The following is a 21,718-nucleotide window of genomic DNA, read 5'->3' on the forward strand; positions in this document are numbered from 1 at the left end:
TATTTTTGTCGTGATGATAATCTTTTAGTGTTTTGTCTGTTTATAACAATGTCTTTGTCTTGCATAGATTTGTCACAATGACAGTATTGACAGTAGCTTATAAAAAATCCGCAAGCCAAGATGGCGGCAACTGTCAAAAACAAATCGCAAACAGACAGATATCATATCACGTGTATTTTTACTATTTTGTACTAAAATAAACGTAAAATAGTGCTATTTGTGCCACGTTGTGCTTCCATAACAAGTTATTTTACATTTTATTAATTACTTACTAAAAATCTGTATTTCATGCAGATGAAGCATCGCGAACTTGAGTGCTAGTTTTCTTGTTAAAATGAATAAAGCGAATCCTCTAGCTGGATTGATCGGTTATGGCGACTCGGACGACGATTCTGATGAGGAACAAGTAAGGAATCCAATTGTTCCTGCAGCTATGAGCGCCCCTGTAGCGGCACCACCGCAAGCTCCATCCATTGCAACCGGTCCTGCTTTGGCAGCAGTGCCCCCTGGAATCCATCCTGCGCCGGTGCCATACTGTCGTAAGTGCCTTATATCATTGAACGAATTAATTAATGTTTATTATATCTATATAAGCAAAAAGGAAAATTTTTTTGCTAATAAAGCTTGTAAACTATGTATTTTAGTATAGATTAGACTTTTATGTGGCCATTTTTGGACAACTCCCCCGAAATGGCGCAACAATGGTTGACATACAAGTAGTCTGCCAGCAATTATGTTCACTCACACATAACTTGAAATGAAATGTGTATGTAATGAAAGCACTTTATACTTAAAAGAGTTAAGTACAGATCTGAATTACAAAATACAAATGTTATTTCAGCATGGTCTGCTTGTTACGATGAAAGCACTGGATTCACATACTACTGGAACCAGCAAACCAATGTGGTCACCTGGGAAGCACCACCCGAGTACCTCTTGGCTGTGAAGATAGCCCAACAGCATATGAGCAGATCTGGTTGGTATTGTCATTTTATGAAAAGTATATAGTTTGTGTAAGTTGACTAGGTTAGTTTGGTGACTGGTGACCCGAAACACAGGTTCTTCGGAAACTTAGCACAGGCGCCAGTTCACCACAGTTTATTGTACTTCATATCATCATAAAGTTTTGCTAAATTTGCAGAGGAGTAATATATATTCTAGTTGTTTGTGTTAATACATCTTACATCTAACATGTGATACTATATGAAATGAATGACAGAGCAAAGCTCAAATGGTTGAATTTCACAAGGATTTTGAATACCGCTGTGGGCTATCATTAGTGTTTATTAAAATGCACCATACACAGTAATCAATTGTATTGCCCTATTTTATAAATAAGTAAAGTACTGGTACAATGTTAATTTTATAAATGTTTAATTTTAAAAATGATTCTTTATTTTAAAAAATGTGACACTAAAGTTGTGAAATTCACCCAAATGCATAGAATACTATATGTTGGCCTGATTTGTGGAATTGAGATTAAATAGTAGGTAGGTTAGGTTGCTTACCTATTGTTGATGAAAAGACGCCAGTTTATAGTCCTTTCCCTATATTGGCTTTACAATGGGGAAATACAACTGGCACACTGACTGTCCCAGTCCAGCATGGAAGATGTCAAATTAATGTTAAAAAAAGAATAATGTTGTACAGAAAATATTTATTTCACTCAGAATACAGGTTTCAGCCTAGTTTGGTATCTCCAGTGCTCCCACAAGTTAGATTATTAAGTCTCATTGTTATTTATTATGTTGTTCCTTAACTTCTGGAGTGAATAAAGATATTTTAGGATCTGCGGAAGTGTCGGCTGAGGAGTGGCAACTATACCAGCAAGCGTTAGCAGAGAAACAAAATGCTCAGAACAAAGCGAAGGTGACGAAGCCCACAACAAGCTATAAAAAAGATGTTGTTCCCACTTCTGGTAAAGACAGGAACTCCAAAGCCGTCAAACGGAGACGGAACAGTGAGGATGACCCTGTGTAAGTAATTACTGTACTATATTAACATTACATTTAGTACATTTTAGTAGTTGAAATGAATGTAGCAATAAAACTACTGTCATAATCAAAGCATTTCTTCAGACCTTCACAGGCACTATTTTTTTACTGCTATTATAGTAGTGTGCTCATATATATATATATATATATATATATATATATTAATTAAAGTCACTTAAAAATCCCATTTGGCTGTCTTTTTGTAAAACCGCTGTTTGTTACATTGCTGGGCATCCCTTAATTGAAACCATTATCTAAAGATGACTTTTTGATAAGGGTGCATTCATTAATTTAATAACCATATTCAAATAAATTTATTTGATTTGATTGAACATATACTAAAAATATCTATTGTCTGAAAATAATTAGATTTATTCAAATTATGTTTGGGCTGCAACTCAGGATCATTCTAAAAAGAAACCTTTTATTTCAGAAAAATTGAGCTCATAACCTCGTACCACAATTCGGACTCGGAATCCAATGATGAAGAGAGTCCTGTCAAGCCGGTATCTTCCAAAATACCTGCAGTACAAAGCAAGAAGGTTCCCGCTAAAAAAATTAAGAAACCCACAGTTGAATATGGACCAGCGCTGCCTCCGAATATGGAGTACACAGTTCCTATTGGCCCAGAAATGCCTCCAGAATTGAATAATGAGAAGCCAAAATCCCCTGCAAATAAGATTCAGAATAATGTCATTGAGCATGTAGAGGTGATGTATTTAATATTATTATATTATTTCCTTATCTTGTTCTTAGAAATTTATAACCTATAAGAAAAATCGAATATTTATTACATTTGCGCTAATATTATCGTAATTGAAAAGACATCTGCTGAAACTAGATTGACTAAGACACTAGACAACTCCAAAGGGCTTTCTGGGGATGATTTTTTCTAGGAAATGTGATAACTTCAATGAAGACAAAAGAATCTGAATACGCTTCAAGAATAACTATTCAGTGTCATTGATAAATCATTCATTTTCATTCATTGTCATTTTTCATTTCAATTGTTGATAATAAATCTATTCTTACAAGTTTATTTTTGTCATAGGTACTTTATTTTAGTCCTTCCAAGAATTTCTTATTTTATGTGTATTGACTGTTTCAAACCAATAGTTTGGTTTCAGACAGTCCCCACTCCCCACAGATCTTACTCATGTATTTCTGGCTCATTTGGTTCTGGAAATTAAATTAGTCATAAGTCCTAGTAAGATCACACTTGTCAATTATACTGAAAGTGTTATCAAGCACTGTGATGGGTTACAGTTTTCAATCTGAGAAGTTATCAATTTCTTTCAAAATATATATTTCCTGAGTATTTAAATATATGAAGATAAAATATTTTACTTCTATTGAAAAAATTGTTAATTTCTTTTCATTCAGGTAAAGAGTTCCCCGAAAATAAACATTGATGAAATTCAAGATGATGATGTTTTGCTCAAAAGACTGAGAGACAAGGCAAAATTGTTAGAAAAACTTGGTGGTGAAATACCGAGTGAACTTCAGAAGATTATAGAAGTCAAAACACTTTCTAGAACGGCTTCGCCTAAGAATATAGAAGGGTATAGTAAAATAGATACTAATATTGATGACCTATTAGATGAAATTGAAAAGAAGGAATTGCCAAAAGTGAAAACAAAGGCAGTTTCGAATCCGTCTTCGCAGAGCAATAGTGTAAGGAATTCGCCTAAAAGCAATAATGGTGATTGTACACCGCCTTTAGATGACAAAATAAAGCCTTTATTCCCTAGCAGTAAAGCTATAGTAGAAGAAATAGCACTGTTCCCTAGTGCTATGAACATAAAAGACGGTGAAAAACTAGTTATTAATGAAGAAAAAGAGAAATCTGACCCGGTTGTAGAAAAGAAGTCGGGAAATATGTATTTGATGGATGCAAATGAACCAATAGAGAACATTAGTAGGAAAAAACTGAGGATTTCAAACTCTGTGTTACCAGAGAGGAAGAAAACCGAACCAGTGTCGAGCCCGGCTTATAATACGAAATATTCTCAGCATATTGAAGGATTTTCCAATGAAAGAACAGGTGTGATTCATGTAATTTTATTCATGCTTTATCAGTATGCTCATTTTTGTGTGGTCATATTACTTTCCTTATGCAAAGAAATGTATCAGTATTTTTTAAAGTCTTTTGTCGAATTTTACTATTGTCTAATTGATTAAGATCAGAATTTGCGACATCTGAAATGTTAGTTTATCATTATATCATATCATATCTCATCTATCATTTACTTTATCCCTGTAGGCTTGGGCTTCACCAAAGAAGACGAAGCGGAGTCAGCCCCAAAGAACACAATAAGCTACGGCAACGGCCTCCTGTTCACGAAGGGAGAAGTCCTGAACGAAGACAAGAAGGATGAAGATCTGGACGACTTAACTGAGCTGGTGGAGGCCAAACTGAAGTACCTCAACTCGCTGCAGACAGCCGCCATCAGTCCCGTGCAGGAGATGCTCATACAGATGCAGGTGTGTACACAATCTTGTCCATTCAGCCGTTCCGAATTGACCACCTGAATTTTTCTGAAGGTATTTTTTCTCGGTGTCAGTAAACTTCCTCCATACTCCAAACTGCTGTGAGAAGAGAGATTCCTTATTTATCCTTGCATTCTTAAGCCACATTTATACTCAGCCCTATCGGGCAGGGTAATGACCAGCCCAGTGGTCAGCACGAGTATGTAAATACCCGGCGCTCCCTCAATTGTCGGTTTTTCGTGCAGAAGTCACGACAACTATGCCACCATAGGAGTGGAGTAATGAAAAAACAATTACATTTTTAGAACTTTATGATATCGAGCGGGTAATATTGGATGACTTATACTGAGCAGTTGTAAGAGAGAAGAAGAGAGAGAATAAGAATATGAAGGCTTAGTGTACACGCTCACTCGCGTCGTTAACGGCAAGAGTAGTGGCAGTGGGCTGAGTGTAAACGTTGCCCGCAGACGCTAGTGAGCGCGTTCCGGTCGGGCGCGCTCGGACACCGCTACTGGGCGCGCTGGGGCGCGCGCGCGGCCGCGGAGCTGCGCGCGCACGAGGCGGCCGCCGCGCCTCGCGGCTGGCTCTGCGTCTTCCAGAGGTACTGCTTGCTCCACACAACACAATGCTGCGTCCGCGGCTGCCTGCTGCCGGCTCCCGGGGCGGATGGCTTCTACTTTACAGACAGATGTCAGACACGGTCGTTTGGCGCGCTGTTTATTTACTTTTTTATATTTTGCGATATAACATAAAAATCAATATGGATAAGTGTATAAATTAAAACTTAATTAAAAATTTCATTGAAACATAATTAAAAATTTCATAGAAACTCAATTAAAAATTTCATTGCAACTTAATTAAAAATTTCATTGAAACTTAATCAAAACATTTCATTGAAACTTAATTAAAAATTTCATTGAAACTTAATTAAAAATTTCATAGAAACTCAATTAAAAATTTCATTGCAACTTAATTAAAAATTTCATTGAAACTTAATCAAAACATTTCATTGAAACTTAATTAAAAATTTCATTAAAACTTAATTAAAAATTTCATTGAAACTTAATTAAAAATTTCATTGAAACTTAATTAAAAATTTCATTGAAACTTAATTATAAATTTCATTGAAACTTAATTAAAAATTTCATTGAAGCTTAATTAAAAATTTCATTGCAACTTAATTAAAAATTTCATTGAAACTTAATTAAAAATTTCATTGAAGCTTAATTAAAAATTTCATTGCAAATTAATTAAAAATTTCATTGAAACTTAATTAGAACATTTCAAGGAAACTTAATTAAAAATTTCATTGAAACTTAATTAGAACATTTAATTGAAACTTAATTAAAAATTTCATTGAAACTTAATCAAAACATTTCATTGAAACTTAATTAAAAATTTCATTGAAACTTAATTAAAAATATCATTGAAACTCAATTAAAAATTTCATTGCAACTTAATTAAAAATTTCATTGAAACTTAATCAAAACATTTCATTGAAACTTAATTTAAAAATTCATTGAAATTTAATTAAAAATTTCATTGAAACTTAATTATAAATTTCATTGAAACTTAATTAAAAATTTCATTGAAGCTTAATTAAAAATTTCATTGAAACTTAATTAGAACATTTAATTGAAACTTAATTAAAAATTTCATTGAAACTTAATCAAAACATTTCATTGAAACTTAATTAAAAATTTAATTGAAACTTAATTAAAAATTTCATTGAAGCTTAATTAAAAATTTCATTGCAACTTAATTTAAAATTTCATTGAAACTTAATTAGAATATTTCAAGGAAACTTAATTAAAAATTTATTGAAACTTAATTAGAACATTTCATTGAAACCTAATTAAAAATTTAAAGAATCCTCGACTCCGGAGTTGCTGGTATTCTCCCGTCTGCTAGAAAAAAGCTGATTGCTTCTAAACGGCTGCACATACATTTAACACAGGTAGCTAAGAACACTCGTTTAAATTATCTTTAAAAAAAAAACTTAGTCAAAATCGATTCAACCGTTTGGCTGCTACGATGCCTCGGACTGACATACAAATACACAGATACACATACTTTAAACTTATAACTCCCCTCCTTCTCTCATCGGGCGTTAAAATATATCAATTGTAACAATACTTTACACTCACTTGCTTCAACACATGCGGTGAACCGAAGTATGTACCACAAATTTATGTCTAGTAAGCTGGGCAGATGAGAAAGTAAGGTACTCACGTATACAAACATAAGAGTTATTTCGAAGAAAACAAAGACGTGAACTCTCGTTTATAATTTACTAGACTTTTCCAATTACTTCGTAAACGTATTCTCAGATTTTAAACGACGTAAATAACTTTTACCCAATACGCATACAATACAGAAAAGCAATAAAACTAAATTATATTAAATTGCGTCCAAAAATAAAGATAATAATTGATTTTCGAAAATGTATATTCCGTTTAGATGACGCTTTAATTTCACACACAAAAATTCTCTATAATTAATATTTTCTGAACCAGCCATCCGTTCCTTCAGTCTATCACAATACTAAGACGAACTACAGTGAATATGTGATAATGTGAGTTTTGAATTAGAAGACAACTGTCCCTGGGCATATCTGCCTAGACACATAAAACTATGTTAAGACTTTGCTGTGATATAAAAAAACTTTGGTAATCCTGTGTACCCCGCATTCATTACAGGTAATAAAAAAGTATATTGGACACTTTTCCAACGTACTTTTGTTATGTGCAAGCTTACTTGCAGTAAATATTTATTTTATTTTTAATGAATATAAAATCATATTTCAGTTTATAACAATGTAAGTGGTTACTTTCTTCCAATGCTGCTCAAAGTTCAATTTTGTGTTAAATTATGTTCTAAAACATTGTTCATTTATCAATATTTATTCTTTAAAACCTCTTAATAATAAGTATATTTACAGAACGTATTTTCATTTTAAAGAATCTTCAAAATTCATCCAAATGACATTTTATTTTAGTGTCAATCGCCTTTATTTCTGGGTGTTTTGTATATGGTATTCGTATATATTGTAAATAACAAACTATATTGTACTGTAAGACTGATATAATTTCAAAGATCTGTGATAAAAGTACCTGATAAAAATAAAATGCTATCAAATTACTTGACTGTCTTTGCTGTTCTGTCATCCTATATCGTAATGGAAGTCATTATGTTACCCTAATTATAAGAAATGAAGATTCTCCATTGAACACCGAAGATCTAAGGCCTGAGACTTCGCTCCGAGGAGTTTGGTAAGAAATTAACAGTATTTACCAACATTTACCTGTTTTCAAGATAATATACTTTGGTCTTTTCCAGAAGGAGCATCGACGTTATGAGACGTAGTAAGCTTTGCTATCAAGTTACATTGCATTATATATAACAATTTATACAATTTGAAAACTGGCAGGGTTGCCATGTAAATTTCAGATCTACAATAGTAATTATGAGGATATAATATATACACTTCTTAGCTAAGCTTGCAACATCAGTTACGTCTCAAGCGAGGGGCGGAGGACTTGTGCTTTCTTATTGTGACAAAGGCACAATTGAAAGCGGATGGTTTAGTATCACTTCATCAATAATCTCACTTTTGTTTGGTAGTTGCTAAGCGGCCTCTAGGCTTGGGGTTTGGTGGGTTTCGAAATGTTTCACATAATAACAAATAAGTAATTAAAAAGTACGAAATGTTTCACATAATAACAAATAAGTAATTAAAAAGTACATAATTGTATTCTTAATATTTTTTAAATCATTTGTTTATCAAATGCAACGTGTTACTAAAGAAACACGTGATTTTTAGTCAACATATACTTGGATTACAGGTAATCCTGTAAATCACATTTTTAATTGTTTATCTTACGAACTAATATAAAAGTCAAAGACGAGTGTTTAAAAAACATAGAATATTTTTATTATAAATATTTATAAAGAAGTAATAAATATTTATAAAGAAGATAAAAAGCCTAGTCATTCATAAGATTCATATAGAATGTCCTAAATCGGAATAGAATCTTCGGATCAGATAACCATTTCAAAAAAATATATATCTAAAAATCAATTTACGACACAAACATTTCAATAGTTACGAAATGTATATTACGTATTTTTATATTCAGAGTCCAAATTAAGCATTTTCGTGATCCCCGAACGTCCAACCCTCCAGGCCAACCCTCCTCCTCCCAAACGTGTACTTGTACGACATTATCTTTACATTCAGGTCCGAGGGCCGCTACAAGTACCGTCGGGAATGTGACGGCTTCGAGCAGTGGGAGTATCCAGCCTTGGCCAATACTGATATGGACATAAGCACCACACCGCCGCACCCTGGTGCCGCCGCTTTGGTAAGTTGTATAGTCAAAAAACACCCTTTAATAGAAAAGGACATATTACGGAGCAGTGAGGACCATATCCAGAACCGATGCCAGAAGCTGTTCTGTGATCGTGTTATTTTAGAATTCTGATTTTTAAAGTAAGAAGACCGTCCCAGTGTCAAATCAAATCAAATCATTTATTCAGAAATTAGACCTTCACAGGCACTTTTTCTCGTCAATCTTTATATTTATAGTTATTTCTCACAAGCTACAAACGAACGACTCTTCGGAACGACCACTGCTGAGAAGAAATGCCGAAAGAAACTCATTTAACAGTGTTGGTCCCTATCATGCCAGATCGGCTTACCATTATTGTTTCTTACAATGTTTTTTTTTTCTAATAATATATAAAAGTACATAGTCCAAAGGTATATCAAAACAGGCCATGATTGTGATCAGAGTTCTGATATATATATATATATATATATATATATATATATATATATATATATATATATATATAGTCACCTTAAAAGTAAGCTATTTAAGAACATAATTAGCGATTAAATAATTTTCGATTTTGTTGTAGGTCTTATTTTGTACTCTACTATATAAATCTTGTCTGTAATCCTGCACGACTGTTGTCAATAAGAATAAGGAAATATGTGTCACTCTCTTTATAATAATATACATGTCGTCTTGTTGCTGAAATATCCTCTGCTTATATTTGTTTTTAATATGTGGTTTTATTACCAAGTATATTAGATTTTGATTTATATGACAGTATAAAACTGTCATAGTTTCTATGTACAGGAAAACTAGCTAGCTAAATAGGGTCCGATTAGTCAATATTCAGCCTCTATGTGATAACCGGTTGACGGATACCGGAAAATAAGGAAGGCTTAGGATTAGATGATCAGATGATAACAAAAGACCGACAGGAAGGAGTGCGTGGAAGAAATTAGGGGAGGGAAGTCTTTGCCCAGCATTGGGACTTAAGTAGCAAGAAGAAAGTGATAACTATATTGTGAATTTTTGGAAGAATTTCCCCCATTGTTGCCCCTCATATAGGAGGAGCCTACCCCGCCGCCGCCGCCACCATCGTCGGAGTGTCCGCCGACGCCGCCGCCCCCCGTGTGGGACGACCCCCCGCCCCCCGGCACTGACGACCCCCCGCCGCCGCCACCTCTTGTAGTGGTAAGCTAATACTTACTCTTTCATCCATATCATTCTTCTCAGCAAAGACTAAGAAAGTAAATCCGCTAATCTCATTCATTCATTCATCGAAATGGAAAATACGATGTCAACCACTCATCAGTAACCGTGCATAACAAGATAGCGATTTTGCAATTAACTTATGATAGGTTCATGAGCGATCGACTGTACCAAATATTTTTTACTTTTTCAGGCCCAAGAGCCTCCGAAGAAGCCAGAAAAGAAGCAGGAGATAGGCGACGCTCTCCTCTCGTTCTACAACGACATCGCCGAGCTGGAGAAGACAGCCCCCCCTCCCCCGCCGCCGCCCCCCGCGCCCTCTCTGTCCCCGGGCACCTCAGCAGCGTCGCCTGTCGTCGGTCCTCCTTTACCGCCGGACGAAGAGAAGAGAGATGTTAAAAAGAAGAAATCTAAAGTGAGTTGTAAAAGGAATCTTTTGTATGTGAATAGACCTTTATTGAAAATCTGATTTCATATTCTATAAGGTCTGAGAACATTGAAATCGACAGTCTCAAGTAACATTTACGCTTTCGCTAATATATCGAGGTCGTATATTTTATTTTTCGAAAATTATAATTGTTTGGGAGTCACTGATGTAATACAACACTTTCACGTAATTTAATCACCCAAGTAATTTTATTTAATGCACATAGGTGCATATTTAAACACATGAGTCTAGAGCCGCCTAAATGTGTGATTTTTACTTGTGTGAATAATTGGAACGATCGCGAACATTACTTTTTTTTGGTATATCATTGATTCGCTATTAATATCTTAAAATGTCAAATCAATAAAATACCTTAATTATTATACAATGCCATTGCCCAATTATTGATTCCACGATCTTGTACAACTTTATAAAGTCTAGTAACAAATCGCACATATTATCAAATCTTATTTGAATAGTTATTCCTTTTTGTTGCAGGTAAAAATATCCGCATCAATAGGCATGAAACACAAGACAGTGTCGTCCCTGGTTGCCAAATGGCAGCAAGTGGCAGAAGAGATCAATTCCGATTGAACAATAACTCATGTTAAAATCTCAAGTTTATATCATACTGACGTTTTTTGCAGATGATTTTAGACCGTACTTATTGGTTGACCGTGCCCTGTGGCAAAACTATCTTAATCTTCTCTATTATAATAACAACATTTAGAAGTTCTCCATTATTTCTATGTCACAAGAATCTTATGGGATCATTGTTTTCGCTAAATTCTTTCACGTTGCATTATTATAATATTATATGTATAAATGTTTATGGTCGATTATATACATCGGAAGCTTTATAAGAACAGAATCTACATCTATCTGAAAGACCGGCACCCAACGCTCATTCTACCAATAGATCAATATTTTGAACTAGTATCTCTCATGATGGGACACTCGTTTTTGATTGCATATATATAATATATTTATAAATATACACGATTTTTTTTTTCACATTTCCATAACATTTACAGTTAAGGTAAAGTGTACAGCTTTGTAAATATTCCATAATATTTAATTAGGTTTAGAAAGTATTTCTAATAAATTTGATGACATAAATTATGGTTTCATTTTATATATCCTACTGACTATAAATTATATTATTACCTTACACAGTATTTTAAACACAGTTTTCGTTACATTTATTACCATAGAGTTTAATAATTCTAATATTTAAAACCATAACGTGTCGATAGTAATTTATGTAAACAATAATTTATTTTCTAAAGTATTATCTGTAATCTAGAAATAAAACATTGTATTATAAAACAATTTATTATGAACTAGTAGATTTTATGCACAGTTGTACAAAAAGTTAAAAAATATAGTAACTACATATACACATCTATAATTAGGTAGGAAACCTAACGAGCAATTATATGTTCGTTTAGAAACATACGTTGATTCTGTATGTAGGCCTAAAATAAGCGTTGCGTACACCTTAATAATATACTTTGTCCATCGCTTCTCGTGAAAATTTATCACGAAATTAGAAAATATACTTCTTTCGGGACTTCCCGATCAATCAAGCTGTACCTACAGCAGATTGATCGTTCGTTTGAGTATGTACAGTGATTGTATAAAATGCGAGAATAAGTTTTATCATATTCTCGCATTAAAAGAGAGTCCATATTATTGTTGAGACTTTAGGCCTGAATTATCTCCCGTTTCCTCTGGTTTGCCAGTTACGCAAAACATATTTTTTCAAAATGGACAAGTACGAACTCTTCAACTTTATTTTAATGAGTAGACATTTGTACTACTAACTGCTAATTCTATGGCTTAAAGTAACATTGGCTTATTCGGACTATACTGTAATATTACATGCCTCTTTATTAAATACTAATCATGTCGTACCGTACTAACGTACGATAAATTTGATGATAGGTATAAATTATTCTAGTTATATTATTATAGAAAATGTATCTGGATTGTTAAGTTTGACTACAACGACTATTATTTTTTGTCATTGTCTTAAGTCATCGGTGGTTAAAAATGTTTCAAATTATTAATATTTATAAAACATACCCTGCTTTAGTAAAGGTCGACGTAGCGGGGCCAACAAGCAAATAGGCATTGATATAAAACAATTACCTACAGAAAACTGTTGCATTAATTAACTATTTAGTTTGTTTTAGTACAGATAATTAAATCGCATCAACAAATAAGAAAATAGGCAACGTTAGTACATAAAAATAAATAATAACATGATTATCTCTATGTATAAAAAATAGTCTAGATACGATGACACTGGAAATAAAAGTACAAAAGATTACTTAGTAATTATGGCTTTAAAATAACTATGCGCAGGTTTCTACAAAATATGTTACCGTTTTACTATACAGGGCTCGCAAGTACCAGGTTTAAGGTACGCGGGGTGGCACTGGGGGCAGTTAGGGTTCTCCCCAAAATTAGATTGACTGATTTTAACTTGGAAGGATGTCTGGGAATTCTCGCCTTCGTAACCTGGATGCGGATTGTCTAAAGGGAAAACGTAGTCGGGAACGAAGTAAGAACTAGTATTGTACTCGACGTTGCTCGGAGTAGGGTCTACTGTTACTGGCGAAGGTCTCGTCACGCTGCTGAAAGGGCTGCGACCTTGGACCTTGCCTTTCGGCTTCTCCGTAGACGTCTCATTATTCTGCTTCGGTGGTTCCAAATCAAACGCTGGCACGGCCCACTTCCATTCGTAATAAATCGGTGGTCCTACAGTCGTTGAAGGTTCTTGGAGGTACTCTTCTTTAGGAGGGACTAGTTCCCTGTGAGGGGTTGGGATGTTTGTAGTCGGTTCCGTCGTGAATTGTGTAGAGGGCGTCGTCGGAGATGGTTTCAAATTAACTGTGTCGAATCTAGATGCAGTCATGGATTTTTTATCGTTATTTCCATGAACTGTATTAAATGCGTCATTGTTTTCGTTCTTCCTTGGCGTCCTTTCTTCTTCAGCGCTGACTTGCCCGGCTGGTAGATGTTGATTGAGATTAATAATTTCAGATTTCGACATGGCAGTTTTTATAGAATCAGGTGAGTTAGGATCGAATCGTTTTATGAAGTTGTAAACTGGGTCTTCGGAAGACTCCTTCATTCTCACGTCAAGATCAAATTCTTCTGATGATGGCTGTTCTGTGGTAGTGGAAGGACTTTTTGGTGGGCTTAGGTCTTGCGATGGTGTCGGAATCCTTGGTCTATCAGTGCTTCTAAAGAACCTTTCTGTCGAAGGTCCGAACGAATTCGTTGGAGTATTGAATGTGGGTGTGATATTGTCAGAAGCTGCGCCAGCTATATCTTGGGCTTTGTCCTGGTTGGAAGAGGAATCAGGTCGGCTCTGGCCATTGACCCCGGTTCCTGTGGACCAGGAGGTCGGAGGCCTGTAGTTGTTCTTCCCGCTGTCTAGGTCATTGCTGGTCGTTATCGTGTCAGCGACGCCGACGATACTGTTGCCTGGGTGGATGGGGAACTGAAAAGCAAAATTAGGTCTTATTTTAATAAATTCAGTAATTGTGCCAGGACCACAGCGTCACTGGTCACCAACATTAGATCGTCCAGAGTTCAGATTTTTTTATCCTAAGTACTATGAGCAAGCAAACAGGCACGCAGCCCACCTGATGGGAAATAAATCCCCGTCGGTGGCGAGAGGTGCGATAATAAAATGTGGCCGTTGACATCATATCACCAAAAGGGTTTTAGGACATGTGGTAAGGCAAAATATTATTATCAGGTCCCTTCTAACCTAACATCACTATCACCTGAGCGGTTTTCCCGGTTTCTTCCTCAGCTGTTAAGCACATAAATTTAAAAAGTGATCTTTGTTTTCCATAAGGACTTTCATTGTTACATCACCTTGGATTCGGCTTGCTTCAGTCCATCATAATAGTTATTATTGGGCGGCACCGACAAGATGTCTGGACGCGGAGTCCTCAGCCGCATCTCTTCTTCAGACACGAACGGTTTGTCACGTTGACCTGGAAACGTGAACATAAACATGACTACCGAATTTACATTCAAATCAATTTTTTTTTATTTCTCTAATGATTATATAGGCTTATCGTATTAATATTATAATAATATTATTATATCCATCATGTCATTTTATTGTAGATATCGGGGTATCCATGTAAGTAACAAGGTGACTAAAAACAAACACTATTTAGATCCTATATACTCACTAGTGTTAAGTACATAGTCATATTGTTTGCATATCGATGACCAATGTAGACATACGCAACCAGCTAATCTTTTGAGAAAACATGAAATATTACTTTTGCATATCCGATATCTAATGTCCGAATTGCTTCTGCTACGTCTGGGAGCGAAAAAGAAACATAGAATGTACCTACTGATTCCTCCGACTGGTGTAGATTATAAAAGGCAAAGGGTAGTCAACTGAAGATACTCCTCATAGGCAATGCTCCAGCAATATACCTCTTTTTCTGAATATAAATTTCGCAAACGTTGAGGTCCGGGTTTCTACTTTTTCCTCTTCAATTTGCACGCATTCTATTAACACTTTAACACGCATATTATGCTTAACATGTTTCCACTCTAAGCATAAGTATTTATTGTATAAAATAAATATATTGTATCAATGGATTTATTCTTTCATGGGAAAAGCTAGGGTTGCTCAGGCAATGCGAAGGCTGACACTTGATCAGGTGCGATGCGGTTGAAGTGACCGCGTTGATTCGATCTGACGCTTTCCGATCGGCTTCAGTCATCCGATATATTGCACTTTATCTCATTTCTTATATTAATTACGATACTACTTACTAATGTAGCGTAATGGAATTCTGGGAAAATTACCAATCGTTTCTAATTTTCCATTTCCATTCCCCGCTTTCAAATTGTCTGTCCCGTTACCCAGTAAAATACGTGAAAATATCCCTTCTTCGATCTCAAAAAATGCTCAAAACCATGCAGGGGAAATTTGGATAACTTCTTCCAAGGGGAAAATTCAACTCCGATAGGGCAGTCCAAACCGCCTTCAAAGATTTTATTGATTCCCGTCCGAATGGTTTTTTTAGTAAAAGGATCAATGAACTTACCTATGAGATGGCAAAAGTGCATAGATAATAATGGTTCTTACTTTGATTAATTAAATATATTATATTAAAAAATATTCAACTTTTTGTTCCCCTATACCAAACGCCAATTTCATATGTAAGGACTTAATATCCAGGTTATATTCATTCAAATTCAAATTGAACTTCAAAAAATTCAAATTATTTATTCAGAAATTAGACCTTCACAGGCACTGTAAATATATATATATATCGATGTGAAACACAATTAACTTACATAAAAATATATGAGAAACGAGATGACCAGTTCCCTCTGGCAGCACCCGTTCACGAGTTGACACATGGGACAGCCATCGCGCAGCTTAACCATAATAGAGGGAATCTCACGACCCGGCCCACGACTCCACTACCAGATTGACCATTTGAGTTCCCCGATTCCCATTACTTCATAATTACAAATCTTATTCGTCGAAATAGAAGTATAATTCAGACACTTGAAGATCACAAATCACGTATATGTTTTACAAATAAAATTTAATTTAAAATATTATATATTAATCTCTCATATATTATATTATATCTCTCATATAAGACATAAGGTACAAAATTCCCACGGGACCAATATGCACAATGTACCTATATTTCACACTGCCCATTTCAAATACCTTTAAAAATTTCATTTAAATGTATCCATTATCTGCTAGTTATATAGCTTGATACGTTTGAAATAGAATTATAAAAAGGCAGTAGGTGACCAAAATGTTTCAGATCATTTTTCCACAACGAGTAACATTGTATTATGATATTTACAAGCACATGTTACGCGAATCTGAATGACTAAACTAATCGTGACTATGAATTAGTTATGAAGTTAACTTTAATATTATAGAACCTTTAACTTTATGTAATGAAATGCCGGCCAGGAATGTGATGGAGCCATGAATCTACACGTGACTGAAGATCTTTGCATTGACTAAATTAAATTCTAGTAACGTTTGTTTTTACTTTGGTATATACAGTCGCGTGCGTGAGAACGTTATTACTTAAGTACGTATGCACGGTGGCGAATTTTTATATTGTCATGTTCTAAATAGATAAGAGATTTTAGGTTGTTTATTTTGTAGATATTTAGTTTGCTGCATTTCGTGTTAGTTTTTAAGTATCTATCTTTTATTTGCTTTATTCTTTTTTATTAACTATTTTAGATCTACTTATATAATACGAAGATTTGTCATCGACACTGTTGTTGTTACTTATACTGGGCCGCGATGAATCTTCTCAATAAATAAATAAAAATAAAGTAAATCACAGAATTATTTCAAATAGATTCGGAATAGGATTAATTTTTTTTTTTCTAAAATGTGAACCCTAACAGTTCACCCAGCGAACTGGTATTAACCTTTGTTTCTCTTAATCTCTGTTTGTTATTTTCTCTTAATCTCTGTCTCGTACTGTACAATAAAAAAATAATTCCTTCACTGATTGTTGGACGTAGGACCTCTGGGAAAAACAAAGAAGAAACCGAGTCACGCCGCGCCGCCGTGCGTTCAACCAATTGCGGTGACGTATCGATATCAAATAGGAAGTGAATTAATCGAGGGAAAGAGTGCCCAGAAGCGGGAAGCATTATCTGTATCGGTGACTGGGCATCGGGTTACGTGTATTGACTTTCATGAGGAAGGAAATGTTTGATACCTTTAATTATTATTTATATATTTATACATCTATAAGTACTGGGACATTAAACTGGATAATAAATAAATAATATTAATCGTGAATTATTAATATTAGTGTTGATTATACTGGTAATAAAGTTAACTGATAAAAATTAATCCTCCATACATAGCTTAATTTTATCACAATCTTCTACCTATTGGGTAGTGGAAGCGGTGGTGTAGTGGTCAAGACGCCCGCCTGTGAACCGAAAGGTTCCAGGTTCGAATCCAACTCGTGCCACTTGAGTTTGTATACCAATCTGACTCATGTGTAGCAGTTTTTATCGACCACTTGCTCTGATGAAGGACACTTCGTGAGGGAACCTGTACTCTGGTTGACTATTCACTTGCGTGAAAATGGTGAAGGCGACGGCAAACCACTCCGTTAATAATGCCGAGATATTGACTTCTTACCAATATTCCACGAAGGACACCCAACATTGCTCTTAAGGCAGGTGCACAACTAATGCATGCATGCATGGAATTGTACGCAATGCGTGCAGTCACAATTTCGTGCAATATAGTTGTTCGATCCAACAGTTATTAACGTTTTAAGGAATTACGTTGTTACATACGCAAGTGCATACGCATTGGGTCTGCGCCCACCTTTAATCCAACAATGCCCAATGTCAAGCTTTTCGAATTAATTTTAATCACTAGAGACCTTGTCTGACACATCAGCTATGCAATTATGGGTTCGTGATGTGAACAAAACTTTAATTAAGTAATAATAAGCTTTTAATAATAACCCATTGAAGCTTCCACAATATAACAATTTTGTATTGACGAGGAAGCATTTACACAAAGTATTGTTTTTTTTTTCTTATTAAAATGCAATTATGGCGGCACGCATATTGCGCCAAACGTTTGACCAAACCTTGGCCGCCAGCCGTAAGCGTAACATACATAATTATTACGTTTCGTAGTACCGATAGCACAACAAATCTCACATAATTATATAAAATTGGTAACGATTCACCCGACAACGTGTTCTGGAGTTTTGGTTGCTTAACTTTTCTGGACATTTAACATGTATAGACGTATAACTTTTCTGTGTCCTGTTTAATATATGCAAAAGGATGTAATATTTTAAAATTTCAAACCTACAATTCGTATTAACTGTGATGTGTGGGCAATGTGGACAAAACCCCTGGAGAAAATTTAGATATCCAGGCTCTGGTATACCAAATCAAAATGTTTGTATCCTATAAACTATCAGTGAATTAACTTGAAGCAGTTATTTCAAATTCAAATTTATTTGCTCAAAAGTACCTATATATTCTAAAATAAATTCAATAGTCTGTAACAATTTTCAATTCATTGCCGATAACAACAACATAAATAGGTATTAAGTACTAAAAACATAGGTACGTTTCAAAATGTTTTTGATTTGTTTGTTGTCGGTACACGAGCTGACCGACAGAAGTTTGCAGTCAAGTCAAGGGCATTGCCGTTTCAAGGGTCAAGACGTTACAAACAAACAAACACTGATTCTATGATAATAGATTGATTACTGTATTTAGAGTGGAAAGTTTCTGATATGATGCGCGTCGACGGAGAATTCGTATAATTATGAATAGAATTGATTAGGTATTGAAAATGATAACGTAGCACGAATAGGGTTGTCAGTTAAGTTAGAAGTTTAACGTGTTTGTGTATCTGTATATCGTGATTCGTGGAATCGTTGGAGCCAAACGACTGAACCGATTTTGATCTATAGTATAGTAGAGTATAGTAGTTTTCATACCTGCCTGCGTAGCTGCTTCCGGTGAATTATGAGGAAACCTGCACACTGGTTGATTATTAATTTGTGCGTGAAATTTAGAAGGCAATGGCAAACCACTCCATTAATAGTGCCAAGAAAGTTGTTGTGTGTGTATCATTGGTGCTGCCGGGGGAACTGGTCAGCTCGATCTTTTATTAAAAGTTTTTTTTTTTTGTTTGGTTAATTATACATATATATATAAGTATATATATTTTCCTTTCATCAGCACTTGATCACAATCATAATATGTTTCAGTATACCTTTTGTCCATGTACTTTATTATGTACTTACATGTTATATTACTGATAAAAAATTATACATAAATTTATATTTAAAAAATGGTAAGCCCTTCTGGCATAATAGGGACCAACACTGTTTGAATGAGTTTCTTTCGGCATTTCTTCTCAGCAGTGGTCGTTCCGAAATGCTAGTAGTTTGTAGCTTTGGTAAACATCATTTAATTTAGATTATGACGTGAAAAAGTGCCTGTGAAGGCCTAATTTCTGAATAAATGATTTGATTTTGATTCATTCCTTCCTTCACTCAACCATAAGGAAATATGACTATGAAGAATATCTCGTTTACTTAAAATTAGTAAATAATATTATACGATATAAGAATCTATTCAGATTCCGGGGCGACTCAGTGGTAAGGTTCACAGCCTTGACAACTGTTAGCCAACAAACAAGAGGGTTGACGTTCTCAGGTCGGTCGTAAAATCCCAATCTTCATAATTTGAAGATTTCTTTACACGCGGCCCCTGGGCTTCGTGGTATCAAAGCCAGAATAGATAGAATTATTATGATTTCTAAAAAATAACTTTGTTGACAACCTTACTGCGTTTAATTTGTACTATAATGTATTCTAAATATACACTTGACATGCGTATATTGATGTCCTGGCGCCCGTCATTCGATTTCAGAGTTATTCCTTGGCCTGTGACCGTTGACTGTAGGTTACTGCTTGTGTTACTAATTTGTTGCTGCATTAGTTATGTAATCGAAGGTTAAAGATAACACTTGTTGTTTTATTTATTGCTTTATCTGTTTCGTTGACAGTTTGCTAGGATCTGTGGATGTTAATTTGTCATTTAAAGTTTTTAATATTATGGAAATAAAATATGGGTTACGGATTTTTGATATAATAATTACCATCAACAGGGTATTCGATTTCCATCAATTGTGTATGAATTAATTCCGTATGAATTAAAATAAATGTTTTTGTTCCGTTCGTTATTCGTTGATGCCTTTATTATTAGTAAAACTAATGTTCATTTTTATTTACCATGTTTATTTTGACATTATATTTTCTTACCTATTATTTAATTTATTACCACGTTATGGTCCACACTATTGCCTATGATTGCGGCAAATCGTTTTTAAATATGTCTGTGTTTTTTTACTTAGATTTTCCTTAATTGCTAAAGACGGGTATTTAACGTACCGATTTCACACGTCTAAACTCAACAGAATAACAATATCTAGACGAACTGGGATACGGTTACGGTATATAGCTTCTTCACCACCAGTTTCCGAAAAACGAAATAAACCCCGTTTATACAGGGTTGCTGGCATCTAACGCATAATCTACAAGGCGCATAAGGTACTTAGAGACTAACATCTGTGGCGACATCTACCACACCACATGCACAACGGCGCAGATGTAAAAATGCCGACCAAATGCAAGCCACACAAGTGATCCACGACTCTACGGATAGATGGCACTACGGTCGATTCACTACCAGAAGCTAACAATCCTAGACCGCGCAGACAGTGCGTTTTCGATTGGAAGCATAAATACAACCACCGATATAACACCGTCGGAGCCGTGCGGTTCCCCAGGCGCAACACCTTGCCTGGTCGGAAGATCTTCCCTTTGTGGCGGTCGAGCATAATCACCTAGCTCCCGCTACACATCTTTTGTTCTACGACATTTGTCTAAACGTGATAAATACAAAAAAAAAACTTTTTTGTATGTCGTTTCTATAAAGCGTTACTGTACATAATACTCGATTCCGCTACATAACGCTACTGTACAGTCAACAGCACATCAATCTACATAATTCATTGCAAACTCGCCGCTATTACCGCGCCATAGAGATTCATGCAGGGTAACTTGATGTGCTGTTGACTGTACTATCCCGTGTTGCTTGGCTATTACATAAAGTTATCTTGTGTAGAATGGCAAATAAGATTCTATATTTTTTATATGAAAAAAAAAACAATACTAATCACGAAAAGTCGTAGAATAAAAGTTGCTTGTTTTGATGTACCCAAGTAGTCTTTAGGAGGTTTTGCGTTTGATACCAAATAAATGCGGTAGGAGCAAAATCTTTCATACTAACCAATAAGAAGGTTGGCACTGTAGTCGCTCTCGGCTTTGGAGCAGTTGACCATGTACCAGTGGTCGCAGATCAGCATCCGCTGCTGAAAGAGCGTGGTGTTGGGGCAGCTGTAACTGAACTGCCGCCCGAGTCCATCGCACATGTGGTATACCTGGAAAGGAGACAAATGAGTATGTCATTTTGACATAAATACTTCATAATATGTAAGTTCTTTACAAAAATGAAATTTTTTATACTTTTTATTGTTGTTGGAAAAATCTTATTGCATTCAATCCGTGACAATAAAATCATGTCCCTGCTGCAGTAAACCGCTGTGGAGTTCCCTCATCAAGAGCAGTTCCTGGTACACACCATCGGGT

General features: G+C 35.1%; 2 protein-coding genes across 6 annotated transcripts in view; one reads left to right on the plus strand and one right to left on the minus strand.

The window, feature by feature from the left end:
* The first annotated feature begins 128 nt into the window (after positions 1-128).
* On the plus strand, positions 129-11,598 carry LOC128671753 (formin-binding protein 4-like). Of its 3 annotated transcripts, none has more exons than XM_053748488.2 (11): positions 129-539; positions 842-976; positions 1,778-1,976; positions 2,428-2,704; positions 3,378-4,038; positions 4,258-4,478; positions 4,952-5,085; positions 8,725-8,848; positions 9,890-10,015; positions 10,227-10,448; positions 10,959-11,598. In XM_053748488.2, the coding sequence occupies exons 1-11, from the start codon at positions 335-337 to the stop codon at positions 11,052-11,054; spliced, it is 2,400 nt and encodes a 799-aa protein (XP_053604463.1). In that variant the 5' UTR covers positions 129-334; the 3' UTR covers positions 11,055-11,598. The 3 variants fall into 3 exon arrangements, with proteins under 3 accessions (XP_053604463.1, XP_053604464.1, XP_053604465.1); XM_053748489.2 differs by having other exon boundaries at positions 1,787-1,976; positions 10,959-11,597; XM_053748490.2 differs by lacking the exons at positions 8,725-8,848; positions 9,890-10,015; positions 10,227-10,448; positions 10,959-11,598 and having other exon boundaries at positions 4,952-5,471.
* Positions 11,599-11,776: 178 nt separating this feature from the next.
* The window catches only part of js (jiangshi), a 49,025-nt gene continuing 39,083 nt past the window's right edge, over positions 11,777-21,718 (minus strand). For all 3 annotated transcript variants that reach the window (XM_053748493.1, XM_053748494.1, XM_053748492.1), the window contains exons 4-6: positions 21,360-21,510; positions 14,358-14,479; positions 11,777-13,974 (exon numbers count right to left, since the gene is read on the minus strand). In XM_053748493.1, coding sequence (XP_053604468.1) covers positions 12,847-13,974; positions 14,358-14,479; positions 21,360-21,510 — 1,401 coding nt within the window. In that variant the 3' untranslated portion in view covers positions 11,777-12,846. The remainder of the gene's footprint in view (positions 13,975-14,357; positions 14,480-21,359; positions 21,511-21,718) is intronic.

Source organism: Plodia interpunctella, chromosome 8 (assembly GCF_027563975.2).
Source record: "Plodia interpunctella isolate USDA-ARS_2022_Savannah chromosome 8, ilPloInte3.2, whole genome shotgun sequence".
Lineage (NCBI taxonomy): Eukaryota > Metazoa > Arthropoda > Insecta > Lepidoptera > Pyralidae > Plodia > Plodia interpunctella.